The 17689-nt window shown below is 42.2% G+C and overlaps 1 protein-coding gene across 1 annotated transcript; it reads left to right on the forward strand.

Annotated features, from left to right (window-relative positions):
- Positions 1 to 17484, forward strand: LOC145359207 (glucose-6-phosphatase catalytic subunit 1-like). Its single transcript, XM_080213680.1, has 6 exons — positions 1 to 126; positions 6214 to 6663; positions 8486 to 8595; positions 9639 to 9744; positions 11943 to 12058; positions 15875 to 17484. Exons 2-6 carry the CDS (start codon positions 6434 to 6436, stop codon positions 16384 to 16386), a joined length of 1074 nt encoding a protein of 357 aa, XP_080069806.1. The 5' UTR covers positions 1 to 126; positions 6214 to 6433; the 3' UTR covers positions 16387 to 17484.
- The last annotated feature ends 205 nt before the right edge of the window (positions 17485 to 17689 follow it).

Consider the following 17689-nt stretch of genomic DNA (forward strand, 5'->3'; position numbering starts at 1 on the left):
GCCAAATGTAACGCGACACAGAGAGGATACAGTGGAGTGCCAATTAAACATAATTCTCTTATCTGCATTCTTGTTGATGCAAAGAGCCCTTTGAGAGTATTGACATACCACTGTACGTTAAACCAAGTAAGTTTGTTCGGTTTTAAGTAATATTTTCTTAGATTTCTGATCAGTAGGATCCATCATTTTCATGCCCGCATCATTCACCTCCAATATTTAAGCTGGGATTGATGAGAACCAGGACTTTAGGGTCAAGACAAGAGCTGGAATCAGCATTTTTAAAACCAGTATGCCTCTGTTAAATCGATAAATTATATATTTTAAGAACAAAGAGTGGAAAATTGGTTAGGTAACCAAATTTGACCAATCAGAAACTAAGGGTGCAATCTTGGCCTGCCACTTATGACACGCTCCCGCTGCAGCGAGGTTGGAGAATTTGGCAGCCAGCCAAATCTCTGTTCACTGCAGCGGGATGGGAAAATCCCACTGGCCTGAATGGTGGTACGATTCCGGCCTAAAAGTTCAACCATTAGACTAAGTGGAGGTCTTGTGGTGCACTGGGTGGTGTATGTGCCTCTGAGCCAGAAGCTGTGGGTTCGAGTCCCACCGCAGAACTTGATGGCCAAAGAAGGTGCGTTAATAGCACGGCTAAACAGGTTGAGTGTCAACCTGCAAAATCCTTCAAACATGCTGATGGCTAGTGGTAAGAGCGGCAGAGACTCCTGGTCAGCCATGTTTGATGTGGAGTGGTGCCACTCAAGGTATAAGCCTCTGGTGACAGATTAGTAACTTGTTTTGAGAATTATTAGTTATGTGAATAGCTGCCTTAGTGCACCACTGGGAACAGGAAGAGAATTGGAATGAGGAGATTAAGTAGAGAACCTTTCAATTGCTTATCAGTTTCCGTTATCCAAGATGTGTGTGGGACCTTCATTGTAATAGATAATTGAACAAAATTAGGAGAAGGAATAGATCACACTGCTGTTTGCATCTGCACTACCATTAAGTATAGGCACGGCTGATATTTTTCTTCATCTCCACTTTCCCACCTGCTTCCCAAATCCCTTGATTCCCTGAGAGGATGGAGCATACACAACTCTCTCGAATAGAGAATTCCAAAAGATTCACAACCCTCCATATGAAGAAATTTCTCCTCTTCTCAGTTGCTAAAGATCAATCCCTTATCCTCAGACTATTCCCCCATGTTACAGATTCCCCAGCCAGGGGAAACTGCCTCTAAGTATCTATCTTGTCAAGTCTTCTTTGTTTCAATGAGATCACCTCTTATTCTTCTGAATTCCACAGACTATAAGCCTATTTACTCAGCACCCACCCCCCCCACCTTCTAGGACAATCCTCTAATCTGAGGAGCCAATCTAGTGAACCTTGGTTTAGACCTTCTGCAATGCAATTCTTATTAACAAAGTGAATAACCTCAAACTTCTCTACATTATATTCCATCTATAATCCTGTTGTCCACTCACTTAATCTGCCCATCCCTTGTCGCCTCTTCGTGTCCTCATCACATCTTACATTTCCACCCAGCTCTGTACTGTCAACAAGCTAGGATCCATTACTCTCAGTGTCTTCATTTAAGTCATGAGGTGGAGATGCCGGCGTTGGGCTGGGGTGAGCACAGCAAGAAGTCTCACAACACCAGGTTAAAGTCCTACAGGTTTATTTGGTAGCACAAGCTTTTGGAGTGCAGCTTCTTCATCAGGTGACTCACATCATTGCGGAGCAGTGTTCTGAGAGCTCGTGATTGCAAATAAACCTGTTGGTCTTTAACCTGGTATTGCGAGATTTCTTTCATTGAAGTCATTAATATAGATTGTGAATAACTGAAGCCCCAGTAAACTGGAAGGTCTTGCAGCACAATGTGTAGCATCCCTACTTTTGAACCAGAAATGCAAGATTCAAGTCCAATACCAGGACTTGTTGGCCACGGGAGTGTTCAGAACGTGGTTCAATGGGCTGATAATTAGCTCTGGATTCCTTCCACCACTTCCCCAAATATTCCTCCCAAAATTCCGCCTAAATACTAAACTAAAATCTCCTAAGAATGGCAATCCCGTTATGGCATGACTCCATTCTTTTCACCAGTCACCCTTACAGGTTTACAGAACTTTTTTCTCTCAGTGTTTCAATTGGCCATCAGTTGACTTTCCTTCAGTTGTCTGCCCAAAAGGCAGGTCCGATCCACAGTGCCATGACCCCTACCATGAAGTCACCCCAGCAGGAATAGAGATCGAGCCTCCCTGCTGCTCCTGCTAGTCAATTGGGCCATTCAGCCAATATAGCTAATCGGCCCCGCAAGATGTCCGAGTTGCTGTGGCAACATGTATTGTATTTTGGAGCAGTGAATAGTGATGGTAGAGGCTCCAACTTTCTTTCCATCACATGGCCAACCAGGAATCTCTCCCACTCTTACCATAAGAATGTAAGAACATAAGAAATAGGAGCAGGAGTATGCCATCTAGCCCTTCGAGCCTGCCCCGCCATTCAATAAGATCATGGCTGATCTGAAGTGGATCAGTTCCACTTTCCTGCTCTCTCCCCATAACCCTTAATTCCCTTGTCTGTCAAAAACCTATCTACCCATGACTTAAATATAGTTAAATATAATTACCTTTGGCAAAATTGGAAAGATTTGTAAGTTGATTCTCAACCTATTTGGCTGCTTTAATAACTTGAGAGTGACTTGTGACTTCAACTTATGAACAACAATATAAATATGTATATGCAAGCAATGGTAAGACAGAACCAAAGTCACGGCTACACCTTCTGCTCCCATGGCTCCAACTGAGGTTCCTCCTTCATCCCAAACATGCATCCTTGCTCCCGATTGGCTTGGCTTCCCACATTGGCTCTCCATAGAGTCTGGCCCAATCATATGACACTCAGGGATCGCCCCCTTAAAGGGGCCACATTACCACAGCTGCATTATGAAAATACTTTCCTTGGCTAACAGGTTTATTTCTCGTTTCAAGTTTATTCTAATTCAAGTTTATTAAATTTGAGGCTTCTGGCTCAGAGGTAGGCACACAATCCACTGAAACACCAAGCCTAGTGAATACAGCGGGAAACCCTTTGATTTAGTACAACATGGGCCCAGGGCTTTACTGAGGGTGGGGTCAGTAGTGGAAATGAAAGGAAAAACATTGGGGTACAATCACATTGACCTCAAAATACTGACTTCTACTCAAGCTGGTCTGTGTGTGGCTGAAACATCTTTTATTAACGATTGGAAAATAACCTTGCGCTTAATCAGCTGTTGTTAATTCTCGAAAGAAAATTGACACGCGTGCAAGATGGGATTGTGGGGTATGTGCATTCGAGTGATGCATGATCCTTTCTGGACTTTCAGACTGGTCTAATCTGTTCTGCTTCTATAAGTTTTCGTGCTGACTGTTCCTGTGCACACTGTTAATTTTATAGTAAAGTTATCAAGAGAAGGAATTTTGTTCCACACCCTGCCTCTTCCCCCACCCCACTCCCACAACATGGAATTAGTGTGAGCAATTAAACAGCTAATAAATATTAATCATTAAAAATAAGGGACAGACTTTGTTTCTCGCACTCTCAATAATCTGGATACAAATTATGCTTAAAATCACGCTTTTTTTAAAATCAGAGTATGACTCAAATTCCTGCTCAAACTTATTTGCAAAATCACAAACATAAAGGGCAGGGTGAATTGTCCCCTCCAAATTTCAAATGGTCACAGCAGAATTTGGTATTCTTGTGTTTGTCCTGATGTATACGGCAAAAAGCTTTGGCAATATGTCTCCCTTTTCAACAATGTTCAAAATCAAGGGAAGGGGATGACCTATTAATGTTCTTTAAAATTTATTTCTTAGTGTCACAAGTAGGCTTACATTAACACTGCAATGAAGTTACTGTGAAAACCTCCCAGCTGCCACACTTCGGTTTCCTGTTCAGGTACACCGAGGGAGAATTTAGCATGGCCAATGCACCTAACCAGCATGTCTTTCGGACAGCGGGAGGAAACCAGAGCCCCCGGAGGAAACCCATGCAGACATGGGAAGAATGTGCAGTCTCTGCACAGACAGTGACCGAAGCTGGGAATCGAACATGGGCCCTTGCACTGTGAGGCACCAGTGCTAACCACTGTGCCACCGTGCCACCCTCATTTCCATTTGTTTGGGCTGGTTTGCGTTTCAATTAGTTTGGGCTGGTTTTACCTGACCAGTTATCCCAAAGTTGGCCAAACCAACTTTTAAAAGATTAAGGAATTGAAATGCAAGTTAAACAGAGCGTAAATCTAACTTCCATGAACTTTAACCCACAAAACTGGCCAAGTGTCGACTGAATTAGCAAAGATGGTATTGGTTGCACCGATTGCACCTGTTTGCAACCATTCCAGAATTCTTTTCAAATTGAGTTCAGTAATATTTGGTGCGCAATATTAATTCAATACTAATTAAGTTTATAATTATATTTAAGTGGTGTGCAACAAGTGGGAATTCACTATAGATGAGAGCATGTGTTTGGTTGTATGCTTGCAATGTGTAAATAAAAGCACCAAAAGAATATGCAGCAGTTCTCTCCTTCACTGCCAGACTTTCTGCAGAAATACACAAAAGGTAACATTTTAAGAGTTTGTACATGTTAGATACCTTTAATTGATTAATAATTTTGTTTTATTCATTAGTGAGACATGGGTGTCCCTGGCTAGCCAGCATTCATTGCCTATTCCCAGTTGCCCTTGTACTGATTGGCTTATGAGGCCATTTCAGAGGGTAGTGGAGGGCTCTGGAGTCACATGTAGACCAGACCAGCTAAGAGCTGCAGATTTCCTTCCCTAAAGGACATGAGTGAACCAGATGGATTTTTTCGACAACCTATAATGGTTTCATGGTCATCAATAGATTTTTAATTCCAGATTTAAAAAAAATTAAATCCTACAACCTGCCAAAGCAGGATTCAGACTGGGTCCCCTAGATTAACATTGCTGCTTCACAGTGCCAGAGGGCCAGGTTCAATTCCCAGGTTGAGTCAGCGTGCAGAGTCTGCATGTTCACCCCCTGTCTCTGTGGGTTTCCTCCCACAGTCCGAAAGACGTGCTGGTTGGGTGCATTGGCCATGCTAAATTCTCCCTCAGTGTACCCAAACTGGCGCCTGAGTGTGGCAACTGAGGGATTTTCACGGTAATTTCATTGCAGTGTTAATGTAAGCCTACTTGCGACACCAATAAATAAATTTTGAACTTTAAAAGCTCTAGACTAATGTATTCGTATTATAACTGCATTTTGAACTTTACTTTGGCCTCTCAAATTTTAAACATTTGCGGCTAATCTTGTCGAATCTGCCCTTAGAGAAATCAAAAGTGAGTTGGTTAGTCAAACTCAAAGTTTATAAGAGAGGACAAAACATATATCCTTAATATTTCTCCTGTAAAAGGCAGAAGGATATGATATTTGTTATTTGATAAATAATCGGTTAATATTCTTTGCAATCCATAGCATAAACAGTCAACATAATACTCCGTTCCTAAATCTTTTAGTCGTAAGGTCTAACATTCTTGCAACCTTCTGTAATCTCTGCAAATATCTGCAAAGGTGGATTTTTCGCTGAGGAAACTTCTTTCATTTCGCTTTATCTAAGGCATTGTACAATGTCATTTTGGGAATAATGATTAGTGAATTCCTGAGAACTGGGTAAAATGGTAAAAAAAGTCAGTTAGAGAACAGATGCATTACAGACCAGCAGTCCTTATGCAAATTCAGGGCCTTATAGTTAATTCAGAACGGAATCCTTTGACCATCTAACAGAAAAAATACACATTTCTAAACTAAAAAAACATTTTTGCAGTCTGTTTTTTTTCACAGGAGAAAGTCTGTACACCAGTTTTCACACAGATCTTGTCTCTCTGCATGACCTTTACAGGTTGGCGCTCTGATGAGCTATTTGTGAATATTTACTCAGTAATTTAACATGCTTCTGTGCTATTAGTGGGAATCCCAACTGTTACAGGGTTAAAGCTCACTTTCTTCTGTTTGAAAATGCATACATATATTAAATATTATAGTTAATTGACTTTCTTTCAAAAATTGCTCAGACTTAGACCTCTGTTACCACATCTAAAATTACATTAGGTGAAGTGCAATGATGTTAAAAACACTCTAATCCTTCCTCTCCAGTTGTTTATTAGCTCAATCAATAAATTCAATGACTTGGGTGTTTTTCAAGCTAATAGGTATCCAAACATGTTTGCGTCAGCCTGACATGATCTTGCTTTGTTCGTTGACTCTATGAGCCCAGCTTCAGAGTCCAAAGATCACTGTGTGCGCATTACCCAGCTGGCTATCCCTGTATATAACGGATCCACTCAGCACAGCAGAGAAGAGCTAATCCTGCAGAGGGACAGGCTACAAGAGAGGTTACCTGAAGTCCCTGCAAGGTGTAGAGGATGGACACTGGGATGGACCTGCTCCATAGCTTGGGAGTTGATCTGGTGCAGTATCTACAGCAGAATTACCAGGACTCCCACAGCTGGTTCACTTTTATCTCTTTTGCCGCTGACCTGAGAAACACTTTCTTTGTTTTCTTCCCCATCTGGTTTCACGTGTGTGAGGCAGTGGGCATCAAACTCATCTGGGTGGCAGTCATTGGAGACTGGCTCAACCTCATCTTTAAATGGTGAGTCTTAGAGAATAAAATTGTAATATATATCATTTTTTGTTGCCTGCAAAATCTCAAAAATTGCCTTCACATTTCCAAGTAGTAGAATACAGCTGGTTATGTTCCCATTTACAAAACCAGCAACAGACTTGGTTCAATTTTCAATTTAGTGGAATTGACTGTGCAATCTTTTAGTCTCAATGAGCACTGGACTCTTTCAGGGTTACTTCAGCTATTCAAAGGGTTAACCAGTTGAACCTTTGGGGACTGTTGTCAAGTGAAGGATTCACATTTTTGTGTCTACCATCAAACTTCTTCTCTTTTCTACTGCAAATGCTGACCTTCCCTGGGCTGCACCTTAGTAGAAAAGGTAAGTCAACCACAGGGGGCATCACTATCCAATCCCCTTCTCATCAGATGTTTACACATGAGTACTTCTCAAGATGTACTCTGGTTGGTCATTTCCTTGGGGCATTGCAATCATCGCATTAGACTCCCTCCAGTGAGCAGCCAATATAAGCAAGGTCAGGGATACAAGTCAGGACTTTTAGCTCAGTACTGAACCAGCCACAGTGCTGTACGTTTGCACTTTGTATTCTTGTATACAATTGAAAGAATACAGAGCTTGATGACTTTTCTGTTATGTTCATGCCCACCGCTTCAATTGAAGGAGAATTCTTCAGATATGTAGGCTGCATTTTTCACCCAAAGAAATATAAGACCCAGAGCTCATGTACTATATTTAAACAAATAACTTAGAATCTAGAATCCTGCAGTGCAGAAGGAAATCATTCGTCCCATTGAGCCTGAACCGACCACAATCCTGCTCAGGCCCTATTCCAGTAACCCCACATATTTCCCCTGCTAATTCCCCTGACACTAGGGTCAATTTAGCATGGCCAATCAAAATAACCAGCACATCTTCAGGCAGTGGGAAGAAACTGGGGCACCCGAAGGAAACTCATGCAGATACGGGGAGCAGGTGCAAACTTCACACAGACAGTGACCCGAGGCCAGAATTGAATGCAGGTCCCTCCCACTGTGAAGCAGCAGTACTAACCACTGTGTCACTGGGCCTCCCACCTGTTAATCAAATATGCTTCTTTTATTCTTACTTGTTTTTAAATTTGGAAATAATGGAAGAATGGATTGAGGCTTGTTCCACTATTCCCACTCAAGCTGACCATACAATTTTTCTTTCTGCTTCTAACATTAGCTAATAGTGCTAATGCTGCTCTCTCCTCAAACAGTGTCCTCCTCTCCTTCAAACCTGACATCACCTTTCTCTTTGAAAAATTAACCCTTCACCTCTCTGTCTTTGAAAATTTACTATCCTGTCTTCAATGTCCCATTCCTTTGCAACATTCTTGAATGTGTGTTAGGCTCCCAAGCCCTAGCAAAAATATAGCCATGCATTTTTGGTGCCATTTAACTTTAGCTAGTAGTCTTTAGTGATGACATGGTGTAGATACTCTTGATTAGAAGATAGTTTATGGGACAAATAAACAGCAATCAGTAATTAACAAGACCAGGGCAACATTCCAAGATAACCTTTCTACAATCAGGAGTCAGTAAACAGGAGGTACTCAGTTCCCAAGTCTTACAATCTTTGCGACTGCTGAGTTCAGCTCATATATTTTGAAAAACAGTTCTTATCAGCATTTCTTAGATATTCCAGTGTAAATGTTTAGCAAATGTTCCATGTTATTTGATTCTAACTTGTTTTGCGTTAGTTTAATGATTCTTTTGAGTGAAAACCAGAAGTTATTTGAAAAAAAATTATATGTATAATTAAACCTGTGTTTTTTTTAAATTATGTTTTCTTTGTTTTCCTTTTCAGGATATTATTTGGACAGAGACCTTACTGGTGGGTTCGTGAAACTTCCTACTATGGTAACTCACCTGTTCCTGTGTTGGAGCAATACCCCATCACCTGCGAAACAGGGCCAGGTATTTATCAATAAGATCGTTGCTGATTTAATTGTGGTCTCAATTCCAAATTCCTGTCTGCCTCCCAAAACCCTTGATTTCCCTGTCAATCAAAAATCCTGTCTAACTCTTGGCTTGAATAATTTCAATAACCCAGCCTCCACTGCCCACTGGACAAGAGAATTCTAAAGACTAACTCTCTCTTCTGAGAGAAAATACAATTCTCCCCATCTCCGCCTTAAAGGAGCCTTCTGATTCTTAAATAAAAAGAGAAAGTGTTGGATAAGTTCAGCAGGCCTGGCAGCATCTATGGAGAGAGAAACATAGTTTATATTTCAAGTCTATTTGACTCTACATTTCTGTAGAAGGGTCAAATGGATGCAGAACGTTAACTGCAGTTCTCCTCCACAGATGTTGCCAGACCTGCTGAGTTCTTTCAGCATTTCAGATTTCTAGCATCCACAGAATTTTGCTTTCATTCCTCTTATTCTTGAACTGTATCTGTTAAGTCTAATCTCCCTCACAAATGGAAGATTCCTTTTACCATTGACCCCCTCAGAATCTTATATGCCTCAATAAGATGCCTCAATATATGTCAAGAGTGGCACAGTGCTTAGCACTGCTACCTCACAGCACAAGGGACCTGGGCTTGGATCACTGCCTGTTAGGAGTTTGTACATTCTTCCCGTGCCTGCGTGGGTTTCCTCCGGGTGCTCCAGTTTCCTCCCACAGTCCAAAGATATGCGAGTTAGATTGATTGGCCATGCTAAATTGTCCCTTAGTGTTGGGAGGGACTAGCAGGGTAAATAGGTGGGGCTACAGGAATAGCGGGTGATTGGGATTGTAGTCGGTGCAGACATCAATGGGCCAAATGGCCTCCTTCTGCACTGTAGGTTTTCTATGTACATTTCTATGTAAGATCGTCTCGCATTCTTCTAAACTCCAATGGGTAGAGCCAATTGAGAAAGCAGCACACTGCAAATACTGGAAATTGTAAGTCTTCAAGAAGTGCATATTTGACCTTTTTCATCATTGCTGATGACCCCAAATCTTGTCCATTTCAGGAAGCCCTTCAGGCCACACAATGGGATCAGCTGGGGTTTGGTACGTGATGGTCACAGCCTTTCTGACTAGCACACTTCAGAATAAGCAGCACTGCATCCAAAACTGGTGAGTCTGTGAAACATTAAGGGCAGGATTTCTCTGATCTCATCCGTGGCTCCTCACGCTGCAAATGAGAAAGGAGAATTTGGCATTCCAGCCAAAACTCCGTTCGCTTTCAGCAGCACTGGAGAAGCCCAGCTGCAAACGAGAATGGAGATTTTCGATGTAAATCTCTAAAATTGGAGGAGTCCAATTAAATTTGATTGAACACTGAGTTATGCAGAAAGCCTCCAAAAAACTGGAGAAGTTTACACTAGAGAAAAGAAAATTCAAGGCAAGTCTTAAAGAGCTATGAAAGGTATTAAGGTGTGGTGATAACTTAAACCGTAGTCACATGCTTAACAGACAGAGACAAAGAGATTAATGTACATTCGGAAGCTGAACAATTAATTCATTGTGTAGAGGTTGGTAAACTTACAAAACAAACTGCACAGATTATTGATAACATTAGATAACCCTAGAGCAGACTTCATAGACCCCCTACATTGCGGAAGGAGGCTATTTGGCCCATCGAATCTATACCGATCACAATCCCACTCAGGCCCTATTCCTGTAACCCCATATTTTTACCCTGCTAATCCCCTGACACTAAGGTCAATTCAGCATGGCCAATCAACCTAACCCGCACATCTTTCGGACGGTGGGAAGAAACCGGAACACCCGGAAGAAATCCATGCGGTCACGGGGAGAATGTGCATACTCCACGCAGACTGTGACCCGAGGCCAGAATTGCACCTGGGTTCCTGGTGCTGTGAGGCAGCAGTGCTAATCACTGTGCCACCGTGCCACCCTTCTTTTCTCTATTTCTTTTTTAAAACTTTTAAATTAAATTTTTAACAGCGTAAATATATGGTGCTATGGGGAGAGGGCTGGGTGGGATTGTGGTCGGTGCAGACTCGATGGGCTGACTGGCCTGCTTCTGCACTGTAGGGATTTTATGATTCTATGAAATCTGGCTTACGGTTATCTAATGCTATCAAACTTCCCTTTACAAATGCCACAAAGTGCTTATTTAAATATGGCAGCGCTTGTTACAACTTATTACATGGTAAATCCATTTACATTCATTGGCCACAATCAAATAAAGCCTTCAGAGTGACTTTACAGCTAATAATCCAAATGTAGTGGTTAACCTAACAGATAAACAGATACATTTTGCACAGCACAGGTACATTTTGACACTCCCACAAATGCTCTCACTTGTGAGTTGTTTATCAGACATCCCAATTTGAAAGGTAAGGAATGAAAGACAGGAAGAAAGAAAGAGAGAGAGAGAGAAAGAAAGATATAGTAAATGCAATGCATTTGCAAACTTTGGAGTGGGCCAGATGAACCACTGTTCACTTCAATCTACTGTTTAAACAAAATATAGAATAATTTACACACAAAATCAAAAATGGGTACAGAACAGCTTTCTAGTTGGCACAGAGCATAGACACAGGCTACAGACCAAGGCTGGTCATGATCTGAGACCCACCTATTTGGTAGTTGAATGTTGCATGTTCTGGAAAGTGGGTAGATGTCAAACTGCAGAGTACGTAGTAGGTCAGGTTTATTTCTAAGGTTCAAAGGGAAGGATATGATAATAGATACCAATCTCCTTGGAAATTAAGTTTATTCAATTGATGGAATTCCTGTCTCCGCAACCTTCCCCTGTGCCAATCACGTACACCTGATAACACCTGAGGCATTTAATGACATCATGATCAGACAGTAAAGCTGAGCATTTGGGCAGCATGGTGGCACAGTGGTTAGCACTGCTGCCTCACAGTGCCAGGGACCTTGGTTCAATTCCAGCCTTGGGTCACTGTCTGTGTGGAGTTTGCATGTTCTCCCCGTGTCTGCATGGGTTTCCTCCAGGTGCTCCGGTTTCGTCCCACACACCAAAGATGTGTGGATTTGGTTGATTGGCCGTGATAAATTGCCCTATCATATCAGGGGATTAGCAGGGTAAAGATGTGGGGTTATGGGGATAGGGCCTAGATGGGATTGTTTTTGGTGCAGGTTTGATGGGCCGAATGACCTCCTTCTGCTCTGTAGAGATTCTATAATTCTATGATTAGTGAAGCATTGTTGTTTGATAAGAACAATTTATGTTGGTAATATATCGGCTATTTGGACACGTTACTACGAGTATGCACAGTTAAATCCTAATGATGATGTTATGTTGTTACTTGCTGTCATTACTGCCTTCTCTCTTTCAGGTGTCTGCGTGCTTTATTATGGGGGGCCTTCTGGGTGATTCAGATCTCTGTCTGTGCGTCCAGAGTGTTTCTGGCTGCTCACTTTCCACATCAGGTCTTCTTTGGGGTCATTTCAGGTCAGTGGAAGTATTTAGTAATCCTTTCTGTGTGACTGAGAGACCGCAATATCTGATCTGTGCTGTTTGTAGGAAGTAGCTGATTTGTAGAGATCCGGCACTGAGATAATGGGCCAAAGGGCCTCTTTCTGAGCTGTAACAATTTTGTGATTCTTGCACAAAATACCTTTCTGTTTATCTAAAGCTATTCAGCACCCTCTGTTAAACTAGCACAGACATGTGCAGCTAAAGTGGATTGGCCATGCTAAATTCCCCCTTCGTGCCCAAAGATGCACAGGTCAGGGGGATTAGCAGGGTAAATAAGTGGGGTCTCAGGAATGGCACCTGGTTAGGGTGCTCTGTCAAAGAGCCAGTGAAGACTCAATGGGCTGAATGGCCTCCTTCTGCATTGTAGGGATTCTATGATCCCCATGATGTTGTGCACTTGATCGTATGAGAACAGCTCAGATTGAAATGTTAAAGCTTAGATTCACGAAGCATAACCAGTATTTAATTAAACAGCCAGAAGTTTAAAGTTTATTTTAAAAGTTTTGTTATTAGTGTCACGAGTAGGCTAAAATTAACACTGCAATGAAGTTACTGTGAAAATTCTCCAGTTGCCACACTCTGGGGCCTGTTTGGGTACACTGAAGGAGAATTTAGCATGGCCAATGCATCTAAATAGCGCGTCTTTCAGACTGTGGAAGGAAACTGGAACAGCCAAAGGAAACCTATGTAGACAGGGGGAGAACGTGCAGACTCTGCACAGACAGTGACCCAAGCTGGGAATTGAACCCCGGTCCCTGGCACTGTGAGGCAGCACTGCTAACCATTGTGCCACCATGCCACCCCAAGAACTCCCAAGGGATTGTGATCACAGTCAGTTTGTCACTGTGCTCCTTCTGGAGCTGCAAGTTTCTCACCTGACCTTCTAACTCGGGTCTGCTGAGAAATGTACAGGGACTCTACTGTACAGTATAGCAGCATGAGGAAGTGAAACCAGGCTCCCCTTTTTATAGCTCTAGGTTTAGGTTTTAAGGTTCCAGTCACTTTGAGAAGGAAAGTGGGTACAGTGAATGTGTAGGGTGGGGTGGTGTGTGATAATTCAGGGGGGAGTGGGGATTGACGAGATGGGCTGGGTGAAAGATAGGATGAGTAGAGGGGTAGAATGGGTCAGGATGTCAAGTGATTAGTGTGGGGATGTCGGGGCAGTAGGGGTAGGGAGTGTAACCATGTGGAGTGGTTGGTAGTTTGTTGTTGGGTGGGGCAGTTAAGTGGATAATCATGGGGAGAGGGTGATAGGCCGGGGGCAAGGCGGTGGTGGTAGGAGGGAGTAGTCAGGAGAGAACCCAGTGGGGATCACTAGTATAGTTTACCAGGAGCTAGAAGTGGTTTTAATCCTGCTAACTTTTTCTGGGTAACTATTCTCCTAAAGAGTCAAAACCATTAGAAGTCTGGGTTCTGGATGGTTTCTGATGCAAGATAATTACCAATGAATTTGTCAGGAAACTGCCATGCAGTCCTTACATGGGGATCTCCAGGGGGTCCCCAGTGCAATTTCTGGGGCAGACCCTGGCACCATGGAATGGAAGTTCCAGACCATTGTCTGTTTGTCTACAGTAATTAACTTGGTAAAATTATTTTGGCTGCCATGGTAATAGCTTCATAATTGAAATTACTCTTCCCCGCGACAATTAAGAAAGAAAATGTTTTGTGTTATCGCATTCTCAAGATGTTTTCAAATGCTCCTCAGGCAATGAACTACCTTTGAATTTCAGTCAGCAAATGTGTGTTACTGAGAACCTAATTTTGATTTACAGATGGCAGTGTAGAATTGACAAAACTTCAAAAGATAACTTACATGAGTGTCCTATGGACTTTTCTTGTGCCTTAGTCCAATGACTAGAGCTTGGTTTTATAAGATGGTTTTCTTTTCTTTTCATTGTCAGTTTTCTCCCATTCTCCTTTCTTGAGGTTGTGAACTCCTTGCTGGGGTAGGGTTCCATGGATGCTGGAAACACATTAATATCTAACTCAAATGGCCATTCTTAACTTATGAGTCTGAACAATGAGCTTGAACTAAAGATCATATCACAACTGAGCTCCACTCTGTCCTCTTGAGCATTTAGAATCCCTACTGTGCAGAAGGAAGCCATTTGGGCCCATCCAATCTGCACTGACTCTCCGTCAGAGCATCTTACTCAGGCCTGCCACACTCCCTTATCCCCATAACGCCACATATTTACCATGCTATTCCTCCTAACCTATACATCTTGAGACACTATGGGGCAATTTATCTTGGCCAATCCACCTAACCTGCACATCTTTGGAGTCTGGGAGGAAATTGGAGCGTCCAGAGGAAACCCACGCAGACACGGGCAGGATCTGCAAACTCCACACAGGCACCGAAGGCTTGAATTGAACCTAGATCCCTGGCACCTTGAGGCAGCAATGCTAACCGCTGTGCCACTGTGCCGCCCAACAGGGTCATTGGATAATGACCAGAAGCAGGAACCCAGGCCAATAACCTCTCTTCTAACACAGGACACTGACGCCAATTGTAGAACTCATAACGGTGTCACATCTGACGCCAGTTAACTCAGCATAGTTCAGGGACTGAACACAGGCCCTTCTCTGATTTCTCTGACTCAGCTACCCATTGCTTTTACTCAGTAAATAATGTGTTGAGCTCACTAAGTCACTGTTAATAACTCATATGCCAATAGAAGACTAAAAATAGAATGTGTTTTATTCAGCAAGATTCAACTGCTGCAAACATTTTTTTACAAATAAGAACATAAGGCCACCCAATCAATCACTGAGCCTTGTTTCCCCCTGGACCATCACAACTGGTTTTTCATTCTTTCATAGGATATGGGCGTCATTGGCTAAGCCAGCATTTGTTGCCTATTCCTAACTGCCCCTTGGACTGAGCGTCTCGCTTGACCATTTCAGAAGGCAGTTAAAAGTCAACCACATTGCTGTAGGTCTGGAGTCACGTGTAGGCCAGACCAGGTAAGGATGGCAGATTTCCTTCCCTGGAAGGCATAAGTTACCCGGATGGGCTTTTCCTGATATTGACAATGGTTTCATTAGACTTTTAATTCCAGATTTTTTTTATTGAATTCAAACCCAGGTGCCCACACCATTACCCAGGGTCTCTTTGTTACTAGTCCAGTGACAATGCCACTACGCCACTGCCTCCTGCTTTTCCTAATTCTTTAACCTCCTGCTGCAACACTCTTTCAAAGGTTTGCCTGACCTCAAAAAATTATGAAACTAGAAGTGTATTTTAGGATGTCTATTTGTGTACCTTCTTTATTCTGTGTTGCCTTTTGTCATCTGATACTTGGTCCTAGTAGCCATTTTGCCTATTTTATCGTCTCTAACTACTCTGATCCAATTAGCCTTGAATCTATGACCAAACCAAATATAACTTTTCCCTTATATTTGTTTTATTAGATTAAGTTAATAGCATCAAGAACAGATACGCTAGATACTGATCTCATTGATGTTTGTGGGTTCTTTTGTTCCAAATGTCAGCCTACATAAGAATAGATAAAGTAGTTCAAAGTAACTTGCAGTGAGCAGAGAATGTTTCTGACCAATGTAATAAGGTACTACAACAGTACAGTCTTTACTGCTGTAGAGAACAATAGCTAATTTGAGATCAACTGGGTTCAGCGTTAGCTATTAAATTTAGATATCTCAAATGGCTTTCATTGTGAATGATGTCAATAACAAGAGGAGTTCCATGTATGTTTAGTACCAAAACATGACAACCATTTCTTGACCCTTGTATTCACTGTGTTAATTTTTGTACTATTTTGTGTTCAGGGCTGGTTGTGGCCGAAGTGTTTGGTCGAATTAATGCAATCTACCATGTAACCTTCAAGCAGTATCTGAAGATCACTCTCTTCCTGTTCTCCTTCGCTCTGGGACTTTACCTGCTGTTGAAAGTAATGGGAGTGGACCTGCTATGGTCCGTGGAGAAAGCCCAGAGATGGTGTGCCCAAGCAGAGTGGGTCCACATTGACAGCACTCCCTTTGCTAGTCTGGTCAGGAACATGGGAGCCTTGTTTGGATTGGGATTAGCTCTCAACTCCCCCATCTACATGGAGAGCTGCAAAGGGAAGAGGAGCCAGCAGTTCAGCTTCAGGCTAAGTTGCATCGTGGCCTCATTGATCATCCTGCACCTCTTTGACTCGGTGAAACCCCCAACACACAGAGAATTCCTGTTTTACTTACTGTCTTTCTGTAAGAGCGCAGCAGTGCCTCTGGCAGCCGTGGCAATCATCCCATACTCTGCATCACATGTTATGAACCAACAAGAGAAAAAAGTGCTATAGATAACTAGAATTGACATGGTCGCACAATAGTAAGTAACATCACTCTCCGAATCAAATCAGTTTGACTTTGGTTAGTTTTTGTACTTTGGGACAGGATCTGAATTCAACCAACATCACAAAGGCACAAAGCCAGCAGGACCTGTTGAACAGAGCGGTTTTGTAAGTTTTGTGACTTATTGAGAAAAATTGCAAGTGCTGGAGGTTGCCTAAGAATGAACTGCACATCATAGATCAGCAGCTGCATTTTTAATCGCTGTCCTGTCTGTATTCCATTGTAATCAGTACTTACATTGAGTTGCATTTATCTAAGTCAACCCTTTAACTATGCAGTCACGGTGCTTAATGTTATTTGGTAAAAGGAGAACCATAGTGTTATGTTTTGTACGGTGCTGTTTGCCTTCAATGGGCTCCTTATCAATAAAACTACTTGTTTAAAGGTAACATCTGGAGCACCCCTGATGACCCAATGAGAAACTGCACACGTGACATGTTGTGGACAGGTCTCATGTGCAATTTGTTGACTTGGTTGATCTTATCTGAGAGCAAGACAGTGTTCCAACTCCAGACTGTTGGACTATGTAAAAAGTCTACACATGTGGGTGAGGACAGGATAGTGCCAAGTCATGGTCCAATATGCCGTTGACACTCAACCTATCTGCCTACACATGAAAAAATGGCCAATTCGATATGGGATTGGAGGCATAGCGCTTCCCGTGAAGTATCCTTCCACTTTGTGGAGTAGAAGATTGTATCCCATTTCTACCATTTCATGTTTGAATGACCTTGTTTGACATGAGTAATTGGGTAAAGGGGAACGCATCACTCATTACCAGATCTTCAAATTGACAGGATCCAACTCTTCAAAACCCTTTCTTTAAGAAAATGATTTGAAAATGTACGTGTCTCAGCTCAGTATCTGTGCATTGGATTTTTTTTTTCAGATAGTGGGGAGACAGTTATTTATTTTATGTAGGTGGTCTTTATCAAACAGGAAACAACTGTTAAAGTGCTTCAAGATCACTTCACTAGATTCCACCATTTTGTTCTTTTTCATTGCGCACATCTTTGAGTAATTGTTTTGTTCGGTGTTTTCTTTTAATAAATATTTTGAAAACAATGATGTTGTTTGTTTGCAACTTGTTTTAGTTTTTTGAGGTTTTTTATTTGATGAGTAAGATTTTAAGAATGGCGACTGATTGGCACCCATCATCCCAAGAGTTGGTGCCCAATGTGCCACTGTCAACCTTTGAACTCCTGTTGCCATTTGACACTCACATAAGTGTTGATTGGGAATAGGCGTAAC

Source organism: Carcharhinus amblyrhynchos, chromosome 27, assembly GCF_965287045.1.
Source record: "Carcharhinus amblyrhynchos chromosome 27, sCarAmb.v2.hapA, whole genome shotgun sequence".
NCBI classification, from domain to species: domain Eukaryota; kingdom Metazoa; phylum Chordata; class Chondrichthyes; order Carcharhiniformes; family Carcharhinidae; genus Carcharhinus; species Carcharhinus amblyrhynchos.

Excerpts from the sequence above, each read along its gene's own strand:
- LOC145359207 (XM_080213680.1), top strand. The coding sequence starts at position 6,434 with ATGGACACTGGGATGGACCTGCTCCATAGCTTGGGAGTTGATCTGGTG. Across the intron at positions 6,664-8,485 it reads CTCAACCTCATCTTTAAATG|GATATTATTTGGACAGAGAC; the intron begins GTGAGTCTTAGA and ends TTTCCTTTTCAG. Across the intron at positions 9,745-11,942 it reads CAGCACTGCATCCAAAACTG|GTGTCTGCGTGCTTTATTAT; the intron begins GTGAGTCTGTGA and ends TCTCTCTTTCAG.